This window comes from Kryptolebias marmoratus, linkage group LG20 (genome assembly GCF_001649575.2).
Source record: "Kryptolebias marmoratus isolate JLee-2015 linkage group LG20, ASM164957v2, whole genome shotgun sequence".
Classification (NCBI taxonomy): domain Eukaryota; kingdom Metazoa; phylum Chordata; class Actinopteri; order Cyprinodontiformes; family Rivulidae; genus Kryptolebias; species Kryptolebias marmoratus.
The window spans coordinates 11,825,395-11,848,360 of record NC_051449.1 but is presented as its reverse complement, the minus strand read 5'-3'; the positions used below and the strand labels follow the sequence as shown (position 1 = coordinate 11,848,360).

Below are 22,966 nucleotides of genomic sequence, written 5' to 3'. Positions count from 1 at the left end.
TTTTTAATCAATAAAATGAAAAGACAAAGTGCAGTGCATGGTTTTATACTATCTCAAACTATGCACATTAAAAACTATTTTACTGAAAAAAAACCTACCCAACCTGACTAAGAATAAGTTACAGCTCAAATTATCATTCTAACAATAACTTAGACATTTTAGATTTATAAACAGGTAAAAGTTAAATATTATTCTTAATCTTACTCATTGCTTTATGACCAGTGACATATAAGCAATAAATAGAGAACAATAGTATTATTTTGCAAAAAGAACTTGTCATCTTTATTTCTAAAGCAATTACAACAGGAAAGAAAGCAACGAGGTGGCAAAAATAACTAACATTTTTCTTGCACAAACGCTGCAGGGTATTTTCCCGAGACAGGTAAAATTTCCTCATCAGTTATCCTAAATCCCCACAGGACCAAGTAAAAACAGCAGTAGGGCACTTTTCCATGTTTAGTCAGAAATGTGTCACAGCCTCACAAGCATTCAAACTCTTGATCAGCAAGCCCACCCAAGTTTTACTGCACGTTACATCACATCATTCATGTATATTCTGACTTCCTGCACAGCTCGGAACAAGATTTGATTATAGTTCTTTTGTTGATGTTTTAAACACAAAAAGAGGAGACCTACCTCCATTTCTCCACCTTACATCACCTTTTTTTCATTTGTTATCTGATCTACCAACATGGCAACAGAAGCAATGGTGTGCTATAACCTCATTTTAGAGCATGAAAAAAGTAAATGACCCTTTATTCAGAAAATCTGTTTCCTGGAGTTACATCATGACTCTGGGGCACATCATCAGCCAGTCAGCCAAAACTGCTCAGTGTGTGAGGAAGGCAGGGGCACTGAAACAACAAGAAAAAAGTGCTGCACTTTGTGTGCTGTGAGATCCAAACACCTTGCGGTGAATATGGAATGAAGATATCAACCACATCGTTGTCTCTTGATCTGATTCACTGCCTGAGCTTTCACTTTGGATCTCCTCCATTCAGTATTTTGTAGCACAAATATGTTTTTTTTTTTAAATAACTTGAAGATTTAACTCAACTAGAGGACTCGGCGGGCTCATTAAACACTGCAAATACAAAAGAAACTTCACAACACTCACTCCCCTCAATTTGCCGAGTTAAATCCTCGGGTGTGTTTGGAGCGATCAATGACAGCTCTTTAATTAAAAGCATGAACCTGCGATGATAACCTGCTCACAGATGCAGGGAGCATTTTTTTTTATTATTATTTATTTCTGACTCGGCAGTAAAAGACAAATCAAGACTAGAACAGGGAGATTGAGTGAGAAAGAAACAAACAAAAGGTGTATCAGAGTGAGAGGCTTTCAGATAAAAGCAGCACCTGCAGATTGCACTAAAGTCTGACAGTTTTGACATGCTCTTCATCTTATTTTTTGCAGCTTTGTACTCCTCATTTAGTCAGTTTGCATCCAGTATCCACTTAGGGTTTCTATCCTCCACTTCTCTCCTTTATGTACTGTGTTTTTTGTTTTCCCATTTCCTCTGTCCACCTCTACCTTTATATTCACATGTAACAGGCTTCCAGACTGAGTAAATGTGCCCAAGAGTAAATATATTTATCTTCTGTTCTCATCAAATGCTTGTCTGCATGAACACAGATGGTGGATTATGTGGACAGCCATCTTCATTCTTCCTTTCTCTCCATTCGCCCGTAAAAGTCTGTCACCTTGTCTTTGCCTCTTTTACTCTCCTCCAATTAAACCTTTGCACAGCGAGCAGGTGAGCAGGTGTCAGTGCCGCTCCTGGCAGATCTGACATCCTCTTTTCAGATGAGGAGGTTTGAACAAAGAAATTGAGATGAATTGGTTTGGCAACATCTAATGATTCATTAACACGCACAAACAATTCGAGAGGAGAAAAATAAACACAATCATAGAGCAGCAGATGGGAAGCGCTCCGTGCGCAGCAATTTGTTGCACCAAGAAAAGATGGAGGAAGCGATTGTTTTTGAAGTCATATCTCGGTGTCTGTTTGCAAGTGAATGCTGATGTCTGGGTGATGTATGAGATTCATTTATTTTAATGACATAAAATCAAAGGTAACGGAATGTGATCTGGATGAATCTCAATGGCAACATGATAGTCAAATAAACACTGTTATTATCTTTAAGTCCCACCGGCTGCTAGAGCAAACACACTCAGTGCGCTCTGACAATCTCAGTGTCTCCTTCAAGGAATAAATAAGAAACTAAAAGAACTATTTGTTTTGCAACAAATCAAACTTTGCATGAAGTCAATTCAAACAACTCACTTCTTCTTCCGTTGAAACACACCTTTTATTTGCACTTTAGCTTGCTGTCAAGACAGCTCAAATCAAAGATTAATAAAGAAAACTTGTTTTATCGGTTCAGTGTTCACATTGGATTACCAGATAAGTGATAAATTTGTCAGCTGCCAAGGCTTCAAAATAATGAAGACATACAGTACTTGCAAATCTGGCTTTATTACATGTTTGTGCCTCACTTAATCAAAATGGCACCTGTGACCTGCCAGTTTGTCTCAAATGAAAACAATCACAATCCTCCAGAAAGATTAAAGTATTCATCATTTTAGTTTTAGTTTGAATATTTTTTTTTCCAACATTTTAAAGCAAATATTACCTAAGCCAACCTAGAGACATAATAATTTAATATTATTTTATATGACTTATTAGATGAATATACCTGTGTTGTCTGCATCATGAAATGACAGATTTATTTATTTTTTTAACGTTAAATCTGAGTTTTACATTTTAAAACACAAAAGTTAGCATTGTTTAAACTTTTCCCATTTAGGTTAACTTTGATTTGTTATTTTTCTCTCTTGTTCCTAGTTTATTTTGCAGAAATATATCCCAGAAAACGATGATTCTTGGCTTCACGTTTAGCTGAAGAAATTAAATTTAAAATTTGATGTTTATTGGCTAGATCGTTAAAAAATGTTTTTTGTTTTGTTTTTTCTTTCAGAAAGGCAAATAGTTTTATCATTAATTACTCAGGTCATTTTAGGCAAATTTCCAGCTGGTTGTGTGTCTTCCAATAAAGAATGGCCCCTTTCTGGCTGCTCTACTTTTGAGACCTGATTAGTGGAGTGCTCCACCACTGCCTCCCTTGAATTCACAAAGGAACTGTGGATCTAATTTATTGGGAACCTTGATTTCCACTCTGCCTTCCTGACCAAGACCCTTTGTACCCGATAACTCAGTTTAGCAAAGCAGACAGAACTAGAACCTCTGTTAGCAGCTTAAACAATCTTACAATGGAGGCTTTTGGAACTCCAAGCTCCAGAATAGTATTCCTAATATTCCTAACCTCAACACTCAATAGACAATTATGTCAAACTCATGGCTTGATTTTCACCTCTGACTGTAATGCAGGCAGGCTATAGAGGCATAGCAGGACTATTGGTAGGATCACTACTGATATATAAACTAAAGTATGAGTATTTTGTTTTTGTTTGTTTAAAACAAAACATACAGTCAAAAACCAAAGCAGCCTGAAAATATTCTGTGGACACTATAAATAATAGCACTGGTTTTTTGAAGCTGTTACTTCTTAAAAATATGATAAATTGTCGAAAATGCATCGCTGAAAAAATGAAGTTTACGGTTTTGTAGCAGCAGGACTTAATATTTGGTGAACTGCTATTTATGAGGACAGTGTGAAGTTGCCTAAAGCAAGGATTTCTACTGCTTTATCACCATACCAAGCACCTCTCAACAGGCGGGCTCAGAAACATCAGAAGGAAAAAGTCCCGGTTCGCCAGGCTTCAGGCCTTTAGAGACACCTGCAGCAAAATCCGTTATTTTCCACCCTTAGAGCTTAAATGTGAGGCATGCTGTCTTACTCACTGTTGAGCTCTTGAGGCATGGAGGCCAGACAACAAAACCACTCTCAGCTGTGGTTAAGAGGCTCGGGGATCTACAAAGAACCTCAGCGCTACCAAAAAATACGACTGAAAGGATGAGATTCATCCTTTTTTCTCATAGTCTCGCCACTCTCTGCTGTTTTGTGGAAATGCCATCTATTCCTAGGAGAGAAAGTTCTAAAGCCACAACTTTCGCTGACCTTTTAACTTTGACATCTATCGTTGGCATTTGCACAGATGTTGGTAAAGACATCACATTAACCGGGAGAAAAACACGCCCTTTCCAGATGTTATCTTTCAGTTTCTTTATGAGAAGGAAGAACTAATAAAACACAAAGGCAGAGATTGTATAAAGTTGATATTTTCTCAGCATGCTCGTTCAGTTTCTGTAGAAATAGGATCGTGAATGCATCGCTGGTTCATCTCTTCTAATATGTCTATGACCTTTAACAGCAAAGTTCTTAAATGGGTATTAAAAATCAATACTCATAAAAAGGTACAAGTTAAAAAAGGCTCTGGTAATCCTTTTTATGTAGACATATGGTCTAATTCTGCTTTTCAATTTATTTATTTTTATTTTTTTTTATAATTATGTCTTAAGAAAAAAAAACAGTCTGCTCCACTCAGGGAAGGCAACACTCAAATATTTTCTTGATTGAATGTGACATAATACTCAAATCAGAACAATAGCCTTGTTGTTTTTGTTCACACTATCCATCACAATAATGTCCTGCTGGATGGGTAATACTAAACAGGCTTAAAATGTTGTTGCTTTTTTGTTTGTTTTGTTTTGTTCTGTTTGTCTTCACCTGAGTGGCTGAAATACATTACATAACACAACTAGACTGTCTGTTTAAACGTTAGAGGCACCACAGACATTGAAACCCATATAAGAAACTATAGGTGAACCACTTGCATGTTTAGACATAAACTTTACTTTTCTGGACCTCATTAATGTTTTAAAGTTCCTACAGCTATGTTCCTGTACATTGTCAGAGCTTGTTTCCATTTTGAGTAATGCATCTCTGCTGCAGTGCAGGACAGGGCCCTGGTGCTCCTTGGGGAAAATAAACTCCTGTGCTGACTGTTTTTCTTATTATTTCTTTGAAGAACTTATGAACAAAAGTTTGTAATGCTGCAAACTGGAACAATTACCTTATCCCTAACCTTTCTTTTAAGAAAGATGCTGATACAGATGCAAGTAAAGCAATCAAAAGGTTAATGTGTATCTTAATTAGTCAACATCTCAGCAGTAAAGCAAATCCACTGCCATTTGTGGTTTAGTGTACAGAATGGAGTTGCAATTGGGGAACACTGAACTCGTAAATGCAAAGCATCACTAATTTTATAGACATTAATTAGATTAGAATAATCCCTGAAATGTAATTGTTGTTTTTGTGGTTGAACGTGATTATAGAGTAAAACTTTACAACATGCGGGTCAGGGTTATGTTTATGCACTACACAGGTAATCATATTTGAAGCAATGATCATAAACAACACCAAGGGTCCTCACTGACACACACTTTTTATGTAAATTCAACTGTGCACTTGGAAAAAAACAGATTAGTACAAACACAGTGTGAACATCTGAATTCCACACAGAAAGGATTAAGTCAGGCTCAGATGAGTGCCCTGCTGGGATTTGACAGTGCTAACCACCGAGACGCTGGGTTCCCCACTGCGGAGAGGCGAGGTGGGTAAAAGGAATACCTACGCGTTTGAATGTTGGTGATGACAGTGCCGCTTGTGAGGGGTCCTTTGGTGGCATACAGGGATACAGAGTAGGTTGTGCTTGGCTTGAGATTGGAAAGCTGGTGCTCCTGTTTGTTGCCTTCCACCAGGAACGTATCTGCTGTCACTGGAAAACAGACATAAAATATACCCAAAACGTACATACTTATCACAGCATAAAATACATAAAAATAAAATTCAGAGCAAAGGTTTTCAGTCAACCGCTTGTTTTTAATGTATTTTGCCTCCAAATAAATTTTACTTGTGATATTTTCAAATTGTTCTTGATCAATATTTTTTTGGTCTTTCTGAAGGTTTTGCAAAAAACTTGTTTGGACTTTGGCTGCATTTTCACTCATTTCCAGTGAAGAACATGACCATTCTAGGGGAGAATGTTGGTTTATTTGTCACTTAACTTTAACCTATGAATCATTTAAGGCTCCTAAACTCATGGGATGAACCAGTTTAGTGTTCACACATAATAGATAAGTTAGCAAAGAGCCAATTTCAAACTGACTCTTTGGGCACTTTGTTACAGGAGCCTGTCACAAACACACAGTTGTGTTTCCATTTCTTTAGCTAAATCATTTAAAAAAAAACTCCAAAGACAACTTAGTTTGACAGACATAAAACAGTACTATAGCACAAACAATGTGATTCTCAAAAAAACTATTAGCTGAAAACTTGCTGTACAATAGATGATCATTTGAAGGAGGATTCATGTCCTGGGTTCTCTGTCAGATCTTTGATGGCTTTGTTTCTATTTCTTTTAGAAAAGACTTTCAGATACTGCTTATCTGCTGAAGATAGATTTTTAAGTCTGACACTTCATTTCTTTTTCCTCCACTTGTCCACCTCCACATTTTAAGCACACACAGCACAGTATGTCATGATCAGGTACAGGAAATGGGCAGAGAAAGAGTGAAAATCTTTGAAACATCTTTAAATATGTCTGAAAAACTACTGACCAAAACCACTTGAAAATTACAAGAAAGTCTGGTTCCTTTTAAGCAAAATATATAAAAAATAAGGTGATAGATAGATAGATAGATAGATAGATAGATAGATAGATAGATAGATAGATAGATAGATAGATAGATAGATAGATAGATAGATAGATAGATAGATAGATCTATAACATGATTCTGCTTTTACACAGAACGGTTTGGATTTTATGTGGGTGTTTTTGTCAATATAAATCCTATTTATAATGCAGTTCAATACTCAGCAGAGTCTTTATTTATTGACCTGGGATGACTACATTAACATTCATGGGAATTTGTCCAAATCTTACATTACACTTCTCAAAATCCTTGTTCGGGCTGGCTCCCAAATATGTGTTTCGCATACACATGCTGTTTCTGTATCTGAGGCGATCTGGTTACAGTCCAGTCAGCCAGGTGTCATTTTACACATTCTCTCCAGCTGCTGAGTAACGCAGATTTTTTCTGAACCGCTCAGGACAAGGTGTTGTGTTCGATCACCCTGTATGTTGATGAGGAATGCCTCTTTTCCTGACAACTTTTTAAGCATGTTTAAGATGAATGAGGATAAAATTAAGTGTTATACTGAACAACTAAAACATACTTAAGTTAAGGTTAACAGCCACCAGCTTCAAGTGAACTTAAAGTATTACAGAAACAGGAGTGTAAATGAGTCACCCAGGTGACTAAAACAGCATAAAAATTGTCCTTTAATGGCAGCGAATTCACTGATGAAACAACGAGTGACTGAAGGTTAATGATTGATAACTCACGCTGGTTATGTGTGACAGTCAGCACGTAGTTATCCACGATGGACAGGGGGGGATTCCACCTCAGCAAGGCTCCTTGTGGAGTGATGTTGAGGGCTGTCAGCTCAGCAGGCATATCCATTGCTATCATTTTAACACACACACAAAACACAAGCTGAGTGCAATAAGAAAAATAGGGTTTTCTAAAGAGGTGACAAATAAAGACATATTAACTAAAGTTATTATTTAAATAAGTCAACATGTTTGTTTATGCAAAATGCAACAATATTGTACCTGAAACCAAAGAAGGTTTGACATTTCTCCCTAAAAATATGCATATATAAGCAATCAAAATAGTTCTCAATTAAACACTCAAATAAACAGAAATTATTTTCAGGCTTACTCCTCTTTGCATAGCATAACAAATTTCCTAATACACATTCTATTCAAGATTCAGTAAATCCTCAGCAAAGGAATGATTTTTGAAAGTCAAATACCCTATAGACAGGCTCAGATACTCTCCTTAGCCAACTGTTTCCTCACCCTTTGTCTAATTTCACTCTCAGTCTGCTGGACATGCCAAAATTGAGTTTCAATTTAATTATACCTTTAACCTCAGTTTTTCAACCCCAATTGCCCTTCAGGCATGTTATTTTGGCACAGAAAGCATGGCGGGAGATCACAGAACTCTGTATGAGATCCAGAGTTTCCGCCCAGATCAGGTGATTAATAATGCCCTCATCAAAGTGAAAAAGAACTGCCCTCATTAGCACACCGAAGTGAATTAGTGTCTGTCCTACTGTAGCAATAGGCGGACAAATCGGATTGAAATCATTAACCTAATTGCAAAAAGATGTAAGAAAATCTGATGGAGGCTTCCTGAGTTCATTTGATAACAACAGAGATGGAGCAAAGATGGCAAAAACGCAATCAAATAAACCGATCATCCTCTTTCATCCAGGCCTGTGATAATCCAATTATCACTGACCATCTCCTGATTGGATCGGTGAATCACAGATTCAGCCATGAATAAAACATTCACTTATGTGTTTTGCTTTTTTATGATTATGAAAACAAGATAATCACAATAACATAGTAAATTGAATTAACAAATAGCATTTTGTTGCGTGATCCACCCCTGAAGTGATGTGTCTTTTCTCAGCTTCCAAGCCCAAACACACTTTCTGCCAGACTGTAGCATGTTTATTTCAACTTCCTGGATGATGAAAAGAAAGCCTTTAGTCAACATCAGATATAAAGCCTTTTAGACTTAGGTCCGAAGGGTTTTACTTGAGATGGCGAAATACAAGTTTGTTAAGTTCAGGAACAAAGAAATGAAATCTGGATGCTTGGTTTTGAAGTTTAGAGAGATAAAATCAATGTTAGAAAGGGGCTGTTTTATTGACATATGAGTGTAATGTCAGGTGTAACAATACTGTGCAGGCAATAGCTGTGCTTTCTTGTTAGTCAGCTTTTAGTATGCTCAAGCTTGGCTGATGCCAATTATTTAAAAGTTGCAATAATTGGCCTTATTACTCAAATGACCAATTAATCAGTCTACCTCTATTACGCACACTTAGTTTAGATTATTATAAATAATGTTCATGAGAAGCAAACAACAAGTTAAATAAACAACTCTTACATGCACCTTTGTATTATTTATTAGGTGTGATATTAAGACTCTGCAGTGCAGGGATTTAGACAACTTTCTCCTGAGTCATGCTGACATTTGCAAGATCAGCCTATAACCTCTGCTTGAGCTGAAAGCTTCACAAAAGAAGATACACCCTGTAAATATACCCGTGTATGAAACTATTACAAAAACCGTTACTGTTGGCATTAAAATAACATGTTGATTAGATCTAAATATGCATAGAATATTTTAGATTAAATCAGATATTCCATGTCTGCTTGCTTGAGCTGCTGGTACACTGAGAATGGTTAAAATCCAGCACAATGGACTTTGGCACCCACAACTGACTAAAAAGCTTGTTTGAATGACAGACAGTGACAGTGAGAATACCACTGGAATATTTTAGAGATCTTATTTGTTGGGATCAAAGTTCTCCTTCTTCAGTGTGTCTTTAAGCTGATTAGTTTGCTTTTAAATGTCTAAATCATTCTGAAACACTAAAAAAAGTATGTTTCAGTGTTGCTAAACAATGCACTCCAGGAGCGCGCTGCTGTGCTGGCCATGAGGTCAGTTTGGTTTATGATTCGACGGAGGCTTTTACACAAACCAAACAGCAGCAGATACTTCAGTTAGTCAACGGCACTGAGCAACATATCAAGGTGTTTTACTGCAAACTTTAATCAAGAACCTATCATTTCAAAGACGGATTTCTTGCTTTTGCTCTCAGATATTTTCCACCGCACTTTTTGAATCATTGTGCTCACTCTCAGGCTTCTTTTGTACGTTCACAAAACTTCTACTCCAGGATTTTCTGTGCTCACTGATGGATTTGTGTGATACAAAAACCTCATGACACTAAAGTCACTCTCCTTGTAGGTCTTCCTGTTTCATGTCACACTGTCCCCTCCAGATCATTGTTAAATAGACAACTTGCAAACATAAATAATGAAAACCAGTAAACTTAGTAAATGTAATATTAGACTTGTGCTATTTAGATCCAAATTTCGTTCAGTGTTAGGATGATTGATAAATTTATGACTAGACTTTGTAATAAATACCATTTAATTGGTTCTTTATTGATAATGTATAAAAATCTGCTTATTTTTTTTGTAAAAAAAAAAAGACTACAATCAACGTGATGATCTTAAATCATGATTATTTGACATTGTATGCTCATATAACACGTTTGCTCTACATGTTATACATTGAAGGAAAATAAAAGAACCTAAATGTATGTATAAATTCCCAAGTATTCTAGCAGTAACTAGACACTGGCTGGTAAGGTTTAGGCTCATTAAATCCAACATGCAAAACAGAACATTTATATCCCCAATGTAATGTAATCTAAAGAATGTAAAGAATTACAATGAATTAGACATCAAAAAAAAGAAAGTATTTTGCTGCAAAATACTTTAAATGGAATTTGTTTTTAATTGAGTTTGTATCAGTAAAACAAAATTAAAATGAACAAAAACAAAATAATGACCAGAAATTATCTGAAGTTTTAATCTGTAAAGAAATATGAGCACAGTTATGAAGAGACAGTGATGTGACTTTTTAAGGTGAAGCAGCAAATAAAAACAAGTAAAGAGGAACTTTTTAGTATGAAGTTTTGGGGGAGAGTAGTACATATCAAATAATCTTAGTGTAAAAACACACAAGCATGCTTTCAAATTTGAAAAAAAAAAACTTGATTGAAAATCTTGACATACCCTCACAGATATGTTACTCCATGTTCATATCTGTATCTCATCTCCTTGGTATAAAAAAATCAAGATGAAGTGACTTCCCACTGTGTAAACATTCTCTACACATGTAATATCAGAACTATACCTGTGGCTGTTTGTCGTGTCATGCTGCTCAAACACAAATATTTGTACCTGCTGTAGCAGCGGTGTTCCTACAGCGTGAGAGCTGAAGTGTGTGGAGCTGCAGCGAAAACCTGCTGATTAGGAATTATGCATAGAAGAAATATTGTGTTTGAGTAAAATGGTTGCTAATTCAATAATTTGAGAAGTGAAACGTAACCAATAATTACAATCAATTTCTCTATGAAGATTAGTTTTTAGTTGGTGCACTTGGAAACTAATCCTGAAAGATTGTTTGAGGGCTTAATCAGTATGTAGATTAACAGTTAATTATTATTACCCCAATAGTATGTTAAGGTACCTTCTAAATGTGTTTAATTATCATGAGGTTTTTGTGACACTGACAAAACTATCATTTGAAGTATTTTTTAAATTATCCATCCATCCATTTATTTTTGTTACCTGCTTCTTTTTTCCTGGTTGTGGTAGTTCAAATTATTTTATTCTAATTTAAATTTTCTGGGTTTTCAGAATGAGCAATTTCTGGTCCTCCCTCAAACATCTCCAGTTAGTCCAGAATGCTGCTGCTCAGCTTCTAACTAGGATTTGTAAGAGGGACCACATCACCCCCACTCTGCACCCCGTGCATTTTAGAGTTCATTTTAAGATTCTTTCATTTGTTCTTAAAAGTTCAAATGGTCTTGCCCCGTCCTTCCTCTCTGAGCTGCTTCACCTGTACACTCCTGCTCAGTGCCTCAGGTCGGCCCAGCTGATCAGCTGCTCCTGGAGGTGCTGAAGTCTAACCGGAGGTTCAGAAGGTACAGGGTGTCTTTTTGCTGCTTCAAGACTATCAAATTTTAAAACTCTTCTAAAAATACATTTTTAACACTTGCTTTTGTTCATTTTACTTCTGTTTTATTGTTTTTACTGGTTTTATTGTTATTTTTCACTTTTTATATTTTATATTTTTTGGTTGTTGCTATATTGTTTTTTTATTTTTATTTTGCATGTACATCACTTTGTTGCAGCTGTTTTTTTAAGTGCTTCATAAATAAAAAAGTAGTAGGAATAGTTTTAGGAGCAGTAATTATACTCAATCAATACTTTGTAAAAGTGACATTAAAATCTGTCCACTGGATAATAAAATATTTTTGCCTTTGGTGGCAATCATTAATAATTTATTTTAATTACTGGTTATATATGTTGAGTTTCTGACAGTGAGTGTGACTTTTTTTTGTGTGTGAAACAAGGCATTAATTTAAAAGTTTGCTTCCAAATTAATTGACATATCCACATATCTTTGAGACACTTGGTAGAAAAGAAGAATTTCAGCCAACTCCTGTTTTGGGAAGAGTGAGAGGTCCTGACACTTTCCTAATGAGCACAGTCATTAGCCCTTGAACAGAGCCTCACACAGTCCATTCAGTGTCAGCCCTGCCAGATTCATTTTAGATTAACAGTACCTGCTGTGTTGGCAAAATGAAAAATGGCTTGCTGCTTTTTCAGCCCCTCTTAGGATAATTGATTATGGAAGTGAGGTATGTAGCAACTGTGGTCTTACTCAAGTCATTACATCCTTGGCCAGGCAATGTTGGATTACACTTCCCAATCCCTTTTATGTATTGTTGTTGAAAGCTGTATTAAAGTGTCCCTGGTTGTACATTGTGCTGTGTGAGGAAAATGTTATTTACCATTCCTAACAATCTTGACTTGGGACTTATGTTCTTTTTAGGCTATTACAGCTCAGACGGCTCTGTTTGTCATAAGTACGCTGGGATTGTTGGAAGAAGGAGCAGATAGCACAATGGAGAGGTAGAGAGGTGGGCTCGGCTTTTTATTCTGGCTTTTTTCCTTCATTGAACACTCACAAATTATACATACAGCATAGGCAGTGTGTGTTAATGTCAGGTTACCTGATTTCTTTTTGAAAAGATGAACGTTATCTCCAACTGTGTGTGTGAAAGATGAAGAAAACCAAAGCTTTACTATCTCCTAAATTATGATTAAGTGCCACATTTAAGAGCAATTAATTGATATATTTTATATAAAAAAGGAAGCAAAAAGAGAGACAGAGGTGATTGGGAGCAACAGCAGAGAGATGGGGGAAGAAACAAAAAAAGCAAACTGAAAGACAAAGACAGACAGGCATAGTGAAAGATCGAAGTGAGTCAAATGGATAAAGAGGTAAGTAACAGAGGAAAGCAGCAAGAGTGATGGCACAAAGTGAGATGGAGCTGGGAGGTGGTAACCAATTACAGAATCATGGCGTGGACAGTTTCATCTGTTGCAGCAGGAAAGACCAAACCTCCTGCAAAGTCGGCTGTATATTTCGATTTTATGTGACGTGTTTCTGCAAGCGTGTACATGGGAGCCCTTTGCACAGGTGTGAGTAGAACAAATGGTCTGACTGTGTGGCAGAGATGGAACTCCTCATTTATTTCAGCAAGTATAGCGCAAGTATTTATAGCTGAGAAAACCTTATAGTCAAAGAGTCCCAAATTAGAAAGTCATGTTGTCTTAGTTAATGATCAAGCAAAGATGTGAACAGTTATCTGGTTTTAGTCTCTCATGTACTGAATTTTAACATGTCACAATTTTAAGTGTTAACAGTTTTGCAGTTGCAAAACCAAAGCACACAAAAAAATATTACCTATTCGTCCCAACTGAAAGCACTGTTCCTCAGTGTTTGTAGTCTGAGCTTTTTCTTTTTTAATACAGCTCCTCAAAAACAGTTTTTTTATCCACCAACAGACCAATTTGGTGCAGCTAAAAGAATAAAATTCTGTCTTGCACTCAGCAATTTTTGATAAATTTTCTGACCAACGGGTGGCTTTTATGAAATAGAGCTTCAGAAACAGTAACTAAAATGAAGCTTTTTAAACAAAAAGGTGAAGAAAAGAAAACAGAAAAATTAACATGAGTTTTCTGCGATTTTTTTATTTGGGCAGAAAAATAAATAATTCAGTTGTAATATGCACCCACAGTGGAAATATTGTGAACTTGGGAATTTATTTGTCAAAAACAATTTTATTTGAAAAAAAACAACTAGCTTTTTAGAGGAGCCTTGGGTTTTGTTTTTTTTTTGTCATCAGGTTTTGATTTGTTTTTACTTCTTCTGACATTGTTCATTTTTCCCCTCCTTTAAGGGATACCTGTATAATTCAATTGTTTTACAATAATTGTTATATATGGCCCATAACTGCCCTGCCCTGTTGATATTCTTTCCAATTTGTTGGAAAAACAAATAAGAAACCCAACTTTTCTGGCAAGTCATGCCCACATTTTTCCGGGGCTACTTGCATAAATGAGAAAAAGATTAAAAATAACAAAAACTTTATTTTACCCTCATGAAAATGTGGTGAAACAAATCTATCTCTGTTTTTGTAATTAGTAAAGAAACAACATCACCTTTAAACAAAAGGATCAGCTGTGACAGAAAGTCGGATAAATAAAACTAAGTACCAATTCAGTCAAATATATAAGCTATTGTGGCTGTTTGTTATGTGTATTGTTGTTAACTCCTACCTGTGAACACAGACGTGGTGACAACTCTGCTCTCCTGACTCCCTCTGACAGCACTGATGCAGATCTCATACTCGGTGGCAGGGAACAAGCTGGACAGCGTGTAGTTTGTCACATCGCTGTCAATCATCTCACTGTCCACCCGACCTGTAGGAGAAGCCGCAGACGTCAGAACATTAGGCACCACTCCCATCGTACATTACATACATGGTGTACCATGTAGCCAGCGGCTCTGTGTTATACTTCAAGGAGTGAACGGTTGTTCGGTGCAGAAATTTAATTTAAAATTCAATTAAAGTCGACTGATAAAAGGTTGTGATTAATTAGCTATGACACAGCACTGTAACAGTATGCTCTAATATAAAATGTATCTTATATATGAGAGCAAATGTCACAGTCATTTAACTGTAACTAGAAACAGCATTGAGATTTGTGTAAGTTAATATAAAAATGTCATGATATTAAAAAACAGTTAGGGCACAATTTGCAGTTTGTACTGTGGTGTAATGTGTTCTACCTCTGGCTGACTGGTAGGAGAGCTTGTAGTATTCAAATGGAGCGAGAGGTTTGATCCAAGAGATGGTCACTGCATCCTCAGTCACATCTGACACTATTAATTCTTTTGGCGGGTCCATGCCTAGAAGAGGGAAACATGGGTAAAGATGCAATTCTGTCAGGTTGAAACTTTCTACAATGAACAACGCAGGCGAATGGACAGCCTCGTTGTCATTGCTCCAGTCCCAAAAGTCCATTTGGAGCACACTGGGAGTTAAACTATGAAGCACTTTCAGGAAGTTATGTACATGGTGCTAAAGTATGTCACCAATTTTTACTTGGTAAACATTTAATCTTATTTCTGTGATGATTTAACACAGAACTATTCATTGACTCAAGCAATGTAACGCAAGGTAAATTTTGATATTGTCACAAAAATCTCTAGGAGTTTTCCTGAATAAATTAATATAATGAACCACGTTGACATTGAGACTGAGCAAAGTTTGCACAGCAGAGATCCTCCTGCCGACAGTTTGTTTGTAGCTCCTGAGACAATTTCGGCAGCTGTGGGAAGGCTTCAGTGAAAATAATTCGAGCAAACATTTAAGCTTATTACAAGTTCACAGCTACTAATAAAAAAGTAGGAAACTTATTAAGTCAAAGGTGAAAAAAGGCTGAAAAAAGCTTTGAAAAAGGGAAAAATAGGGGAATCTTCACTTGTTTTTCATTGATGTATGTTCCCCAAATATGACTGCTTTGATATCCAGGAAGAATAAAATGGAAAAAGAGACAAATTAACAGCTCTATCAGAAAAATGTGATTATTCACTATGTCCCTCAGGTTGATCACAGTAACATTTGCAGTGTGTAAGCTTACATCAAAGCACCGTTTGAACTGACTATTGTGGCAAAATGACTGTCAGCTAAGCCAAATCGCCTGTAAGTACTGTAGCTAAAATGTAGAGGAAAGCACATTTAAAATGTAGCAAATGATTCAAACGTAATGCTTGAAGCAAATTGCAAAAAGAAAGCCGGAGTGCAGTTCCTCACAAACACTCACAGTCAAACAAGGATGATCAAAGCGGGACAGCAAAATTACTACAGTACAAAAAGAAGCGCAGGAGGTACTGTCTCAAAATTCACAATCAGTTTCCCCCATTAAAATCTGCTTCTTGTTTCTGGGTTAATCTAAAGGGAGAGCAGGAAAAGAAGCTCTAAGCTGCTGAAGTGCTGTCTGTTTTAAAGCTGGCACAGTAATCTGTATTTCTGGCACAAGTTAACATCTTTATTATTTCATTTCCTCTAATTGTCTTAAAGGTCCTTCATAAATAGATTTTCCTTTTCTTGCCTTTCAGAAAAAAAGAGGATTTCTTTCTATACTTTTTAACTCATAGTTGATCACAAAAGGTTACATTGTTGACCTTATTCTCATTATTTCTCTTCCCAAGTGTAAATATCCCACTTGAGGTTTTTTTTCTGTCTCACCATATACCAGATCAAATGAAATGGGGAAAAAATCATCTGGGAATTAGCTCAGGAATATTCTAGAAGTTAAAAATACATCAACAAGTTAAGGAAGGAACAAATTCAGAAAAATAAAATCAAATTTTGGAACAAAATAAAAAAGTAAATATATTTCAATTAGAGGCTACATGGAAAAGTAAAAATCAGGGCTTTTTTAATCATACAATATTGAGCTGTCAAACAGCAGCCTTCTCTTTTAAACAACATCATCCATCAGAAGTTTCTCAAAAAAAGGCTTTCTGGTAATACAATTTTAAATTTGAATTCAGAACCAACAATGGCTTATTAGTCAGAATCAGAACAAACACTGGATCCTTACTCAGCCTGGTTTATTCACTCAGATTTTATTTGTGGCAAACTTCAGTCATCTGATAACACAAAGAAACAAACAAAAAAAATCACTACTACCCTTTTTATACTTAACCATATTCACCACTTTTCATAATAATAATTTTCCCCTGATTCCTTCTTTTTTGCTCAACTCAGCTTAGAATTCAGGTGCACCCAGTTCCATCAGTTCCAGTATGGGGAATTGTGTAACCCTTTCATATTTGCAGCAATAGTGGGATTTACTGGCTCAAGAACAAGTAAGTTAAATACATGACATTGCCCTTTTGTTGGTAATTTTTCCCTCATTTTTTATTGACCTGACATTTTCTGTACAAAACACTTTACAAGTTACCAAGAAAACCCACTGATTCCATGTTGCTTTGAGCATGATCTCATTTAACGCTCACAGAACTCCCATGGTGCCTATTAACACGCTGTATTGATTTTCCCAAGCAATAATTGTTTCAACAAAGCTCATACAAGGCTACAAGCATTTAGGTTGATGTGTTTTCATTTATTTTAAAGCACTTCCCTGTGAATTCAAGCCGCTCACCTGTCGTGAGTGATGCTGTAATGGGCTCAGAGGTAACATCCCCCTGTATTGTGATTAGACTGACAGTGTAGTGAGTGGATGGCAGCAGGCCCTGGACCAGTGACCTCGTCTTGGAGCCATCCAGCGTCACCTTAGAGGTGTCAGTCCCATCTGCAGAGCTGTAGCTCAGAATGAAGAGGTCAGCGGGTGGTGCTGGGGCGGTCCACGCCACTAATACTGAGTCTGAAGTCACCTCTGACACGTAGAGGTGGCTCACGGATCGGATTCCTGGAGGGAATGGGGGGGTTTAGAAATCACCAGACAGCTTTCAAGGATGGATAAAAATCCTGCAGTGAAGGAGAAAGTTGGTGGATGTATGAAGATGACAGACAAGTTGTGCAATGAGGGATAAAAGCACTCCAAGATAGGCTGTTTATGTTAGAGCTGAGAAAATCAGCCTTAAGTACAGCCTTAAGCCAAAGTGTACCACCAACATGTGGCAGTAATGATTTAATTAGTCATGAAAAGTGGAAACTAATGAGATTGTCTGGCATTAAGATGAAGATGGGATGGGACTGTTTGTAAGAAAAATAAAAGAGGAAAAGACGTATTGATGGCAGATGCGGTTGCTTTTATTCGTGACCTGGATGAGAGGTGATGTAATGAAAAAGGAACCAGTGCAGAAGCTGACACAGCAACAAATGCAAGAGGAATTTAATTTGATTAGCAATGCGTCTTCGTATAAACTGCAAGAAAAAATATGGCACCTTTGACTTCTCCTTTACTGATTCATCCAGTTTAAACACAAGCTGTAAAGGTCCTTTCGTAATCAATCATCATATGAAACCTGCATTGTTTACACAGTGCTGCTTCTCTATTCTTCTCTGTGAACTCTTACATCGTTCACAAGCTGTCGTCGTGTACTACTGCTAAGTAATCAGCAAAAACAGTACCACAAAGGCGCCTTTTTGTAGCACACAATATTATGCTTTAGTGCCCTTGTGTGCAGCAGGCGTAGAAAATGGGATACAGAAAGGGACCCACTACTTTTTTATAAGAGAAAAGTGTGGTTTTACTTTAATTACATGTTAAATATTGCAAAAGGAATGAGCCACTGCAATGTGATGCTATTGGTTATGATGAAGGTCTTTGATCAACATGACAGAAAGCCATTTGTAGAATTAATAATTTAGAAATGAGACGAAGCAACAGTGACCACACAGAAGCAATGTACTGTATGTGATGATTAATATTTTCAGTGCACTGATACACAGACGCAAGAAGACGTTTGTGATTTTTACTTGTGTGGGAAAAGGTTGTTTCTCATGAACTAGGTTTGAACTGTATATAAACAAAGAAGATAAGCCATTGTTAAACTTCATGAAAGTGATTTATCACTCTTATTTCTGTTTGCGTCACTTGCAATCACTTGATTCCAATGATTGCCTTAAAAGGTTGCACAGCAAAATCTTAAGGGTGACATCCTGTCTGTCAAAGCCAGTTTTGTTTTATTTAAAATATTTTTCTGGAGCCACAATTCATAAGCAGTCTTTTTTTTTCATTACTTGATTTGCAGTCATTTTTTTCTTTTTACTTCTGTCACTCTCAAGTTATTTTAATAAAACCATTGTCGGTTTTTTTTTCTTCAACGGAAGAAATGAATTTATCCACATCTGTAAAAAGACAGATGGGAAATCAAGGCAGTAGTCAGAGTTCAAAATAGGAATGAAAAGATTACTATAAATTCTAGTGGAAAGGCACTAATTCACTTTTTTGGCATATATATATATATATATATATATATATATATATATATATATATATATATATATATATACAACACAGAACAGAAAGCACACTTTGAGGGGAATGATCCAAAGTGCTGAAGACTTTGTGGAAATTAGAAAGTGAATTATTGGCATATATTCTGAGACTGTCCAAAATTCAAACTGTTCTGTACAGAAATATGTAAAATAATAATAATATATCACACATAAAAATAGCCTTCCAGTTTTTCACTTTTATCCTGGGAAGAGCAAACACCTACTTATTTAACATTCTCATTTCCTCAGGGAGAAAAGGCTTAACCTGACACTGGCACCACCCTGACCCACCTACAACAGAGTAGTGGATAGACCTGGTTAATGAGGCATATAGAAAGAAAAAAAAACACCTATTTTACTTTGTTTACAACATTATAAATTCACAGAACTATGGTCAAACAGGGCATCCTTTGCAAGACAATCTGAATCCCACTTTAAAGAGCTTGATTGGTAAATTCTGTACACTGTAGGTCCGTCTTAACATGATGCAAGCAGTCCCTCCTTAGAGGAGATATTGCCTTTTTCTTACACTGCAGTAAAAGGTTAATTTGGTTAATTAGGTTAATTCTGCCAAAAAATATATAAAAAATCAGGCTCAATTAGTACAAGAGGTTCAGAAGTACAAGTTGCCAATCAGACATAGGATAAACATATATACATCTCAGATCTTTATTTATTGCTGTGCACCCATGTTTATGTTCTTGTTGTTAAAAAAGCCACTGTATTAAAAATAGACGATGTGAGAATAAGACTGGTCATGCTTGGTTAGCTGACCTTGCTTTCTATATGATTAAAAAAAAAACCCTCTGTAAATCTCTCACCTGTCTTTTAAATAGAAAGATGTTAAAAAAAGAAAATCTGCAACCAATAATTTATTGATTCTACTCTCACAAATGGACCTGTATGCAAACAGACAGTTGCTGTCAATGTGACACAGTGGAGAGGAAGATTGCACACGATTCAATATTTTTCTAGCTACTCCCTTGATCTGTCATTTTAGTCTGTTCTCGTCTCTCTCTGCAGATGGTTAAAGCTGAGTTACTGAAGGAGCCATAGTGAACAAAAGAGAAAGATGATGATGATGATGATGGTGATGTGATGATGACAACTGCTACGACGGTTGCAGAGGAGAAGAAAAGGAATGATGATGATGATAATGACAGCCGTGGTGAGAAAAAAAATGACAAAATTGACAGCAGGTAAGCGCATGTCCATCATTTGGACATCATCCTTTGTGTAACTAAAAGTCACATCAAGCCTTTTGCAAAAATAACAAAAGCTTACAAAGTTAAGAGGATTGATGGGTGCTCTGACATGTTGTCAAATGGATAGACATGACTGGAAAAAAACCCCCAAAAAAACACCTAAACTGTGACTGAAAGGAAATAAATAACTTTAGGTAATCAGAGACTGTTGAGTGTGAAAGCATGACTGTGAAAATGTGGCACTGAACATATTTTAGAAGAAACAAACACAAAAAAGATTTAGATGCAAAACAGAAGTGCAAAAAAAAAGAAACACTTGTAAGAAGCTCATTAGCTTACTTGAATAATTTACTTCTCCTAATTGCTTCTTCAAAGTCTTTTAAGGTCCCCTGTTTTCTTTGCGTGTGACTCACCTTCCCTGCTGCCACACTTTAGTTCATTATATTCACCATTTACTCGATTATGCAACACTGTTTTTAGAACTGTCTCTTGCTTTCTGCCGTAATTGGCTGATCTTTCATGTCTTTATCTGTGCAGAGGCACACGGGAATTCATTTATTTCAGCGCTTCCTGATGACTGAGTGGCTTAAAGTGATACTGTTTAGAAAAGTTTTTGTGCAACTGTAATAAAAAAAAGGCACACAGCAAACTGCTTTGTTTATCAAAAGAACGATCTCATCCCACTCCCATTCAACTGAAATGCTATTTTTGCACCATTTAGAGATGTGTTTTAGTTGTTTATTTAAGCTTGTCTTGATGTAAAACTAACACCTTTTTATTTCTACCTGTGAAGGCGTCTATGGTTGCCGCTGTGCTCTGCTGTCTCCCTCTTCTTGCTGCTACAGTGATGGTGTACTCAGTTCCCGGCTCAAGATCTGTCAGCGTGGTGGTGGTTACATCTTTGGGCACTGTCAGCTGAAACAGAGAGAATAAAATGCAGATTAAGGAGAACTGTGCACTGGAATATCACTTAATAAAACAGTTTAGAGCCTTGTAAGATCTAAATGGAAACAGAAAATTGCACATAATTCATACATTTTACTAAAAAAAACAAAAACAGATTATTTGTTGTATGTATTACCTCAGTTGTGATGCCAGAGGAAGATGTGTAGGTGACCCTGTAGTGGTCGATCGGACCCTGCACCACACCCCAAGCCAGAGTGATGGATTCCTCAGTCGAGGCCGTCACAGTTAGATCCAGGGGTACATCTAGACCTACAGTAGAAGAAGGAAAAACAGATTTCACTAAATGCACAAGTGCTATGAAACATTTTCAGGAAAATTTTTAAAACAATAGCCCAAAACAAAAGTAATAGTTAGAATTGTTGAAGTTTTGTTTTTATCAGTAATCAATATCTTACCTGCAGTAGAAGTTGCTCAGAGTACTATCAGTTTGGAACATAAAGCAGATATTATCTCTTGGGAGGAGATGAGCTAATAGCTAGAATGAGCAAGGCCAGTTGAAAGTATATTTCTGCTACGTAAAACAACTCCATGGTTATTTAATTAAACTGATGACTGAGTTGTCGGTGGTCCGTTACCAGTAAAGTCTCTGTGAAACATGCATTGCAAAGAAAGTGCAGCATGTTAAGCGTAACTGGGCAGACAATGTGATGGAAAAAGTAAGTGGTTTAAATTTAATTAAACATAAATCAATAAAACTGCTATAAAAGCTTTTTTGTTTTTACAATGTAATACTTTTGCATCAGTTTCTCTGATCAGTTAGGCTGAAAATGCTCTGATCTGCAATACAAGTTTCACACGGACCATTTCTGGTCTCGCCCTTGCTCTGAAGAGCCATTTGCTCAACTTCCCTGAAAGAACTTCTGTCTTATACTCTAAAACGATTTCTGCTGCAGGTAAAACCCAGGTTACCGATGGCTCCACAGAACACCATTTCAAGAAAATCCTAATTATTATTTTAAAGCACCCCAGGCATACAAATCCTGTCACCACCAACAGCTATTCTTATGCCCGTGTAGGTGTGTGTACATGTTCATTTGTCTGTACCATCAGCAAATTATCTAATAAATCCTTGATCAGACTTAAATCAAACTTTCAGAAAGTAATCACTGGATGTACATCTACAACTCATTACCCTTTGGAATCAATTCAATTCAAGATGACCACCAGCTTAAAGCACTTTTATTAAACACTAAAAAGGCTAAAATTCTATCAGTTTTACAGATATTAGGCTTAGTTTAAAAAGAGAAAGAGAAAGCTAAGGCCTTTTTTTTTAACGCAGGTTTCTCCTTGCATTTTTGTTTACTTAGTTATCAAACTCGACTCTATTAAGAGAAGCAACATTCATCAAGCTGCAACCATATTTAAGATAATACTGTACTTTACAGTATTTTTACACAGGTGTATAGTACATGCAAATAAAACCCATGAACTCCAGCAGCTTCATTAATTTCACACTCTGTCATTTAATTATTAAATCCTGGAGGGCCAAACATTGCCTGACATTCATTGATAAGTTTGATACTGTTCTTTTTGGTCCCAAAAAGTATTCCAGTAATGTTGGATTTCATTTTGGCAGGCCTTCAAACAATGTCACCCCGGCTGCTTGGTTTCTTTGACTAACAAGAAATAAGTCTAACAGGTTTTGCAATCTTGTTTTTCAGGTAAGGAGAATATCAAATGTTTTTTTTACAAGTGCTCATTTGCATACAATTATACAAGTTCTGTATTTTAATCTAATTTATCATTCAATGGTTACAGTTTGGTGCTGCTGTGAAAGAACA

At 36.4% G+C, this 22,966-nt stretch overlaps 1 protein-coding gene across 3 annotated transcripts in view; it reads right to left on the bottom strand.

Moving 5' to 3' along the window:
- tnr (tenascin R (restrictin, janusin)) overlaps window positions 1-22,966 on the bottom strand; it is a 154,113-nt gene that overhangs the window by 15,983 nt on the left and 115,164 nt on the right. For 2 of the 3 annotated variants that reach the window (XM_017422513.3, XM_017422514.3), the window contains exons 18-24: window positions 21,301-21,434; window positions 21,005-21,134; window positions 17,213-17,479; window positions 14,829-14,948; window positions 14,315-14,458; window positions 7,373-7,492; window positions 5,600-5,743 (exon numbers count right to left, since the gene is read on the bottom strand). In XM_017422513.3, the coding sequence (XP_017278002.1) occupies window positions 5,600-5,743; window positions 7,373-7,492; window positions 14,315-14,458; window positions 14,829-14,948; window positions 17,213-17,479; window positions 21,005-21,134; window positions 21,301-21,434 (1,059 nt within the window). The remainder of the gene's footprint in view (window positions 1-5,599; window positions 5,744-7,372; window positions 7,493-14,314; window positions 14,459-14,828; window positions 14,949-17,212; window positions 17,480-21,004; window positions 21,135-21,300; window positions 21,435-22,966) is intronic. The other variant, XM_017422515.3, reaches the window with a different exon arrangement.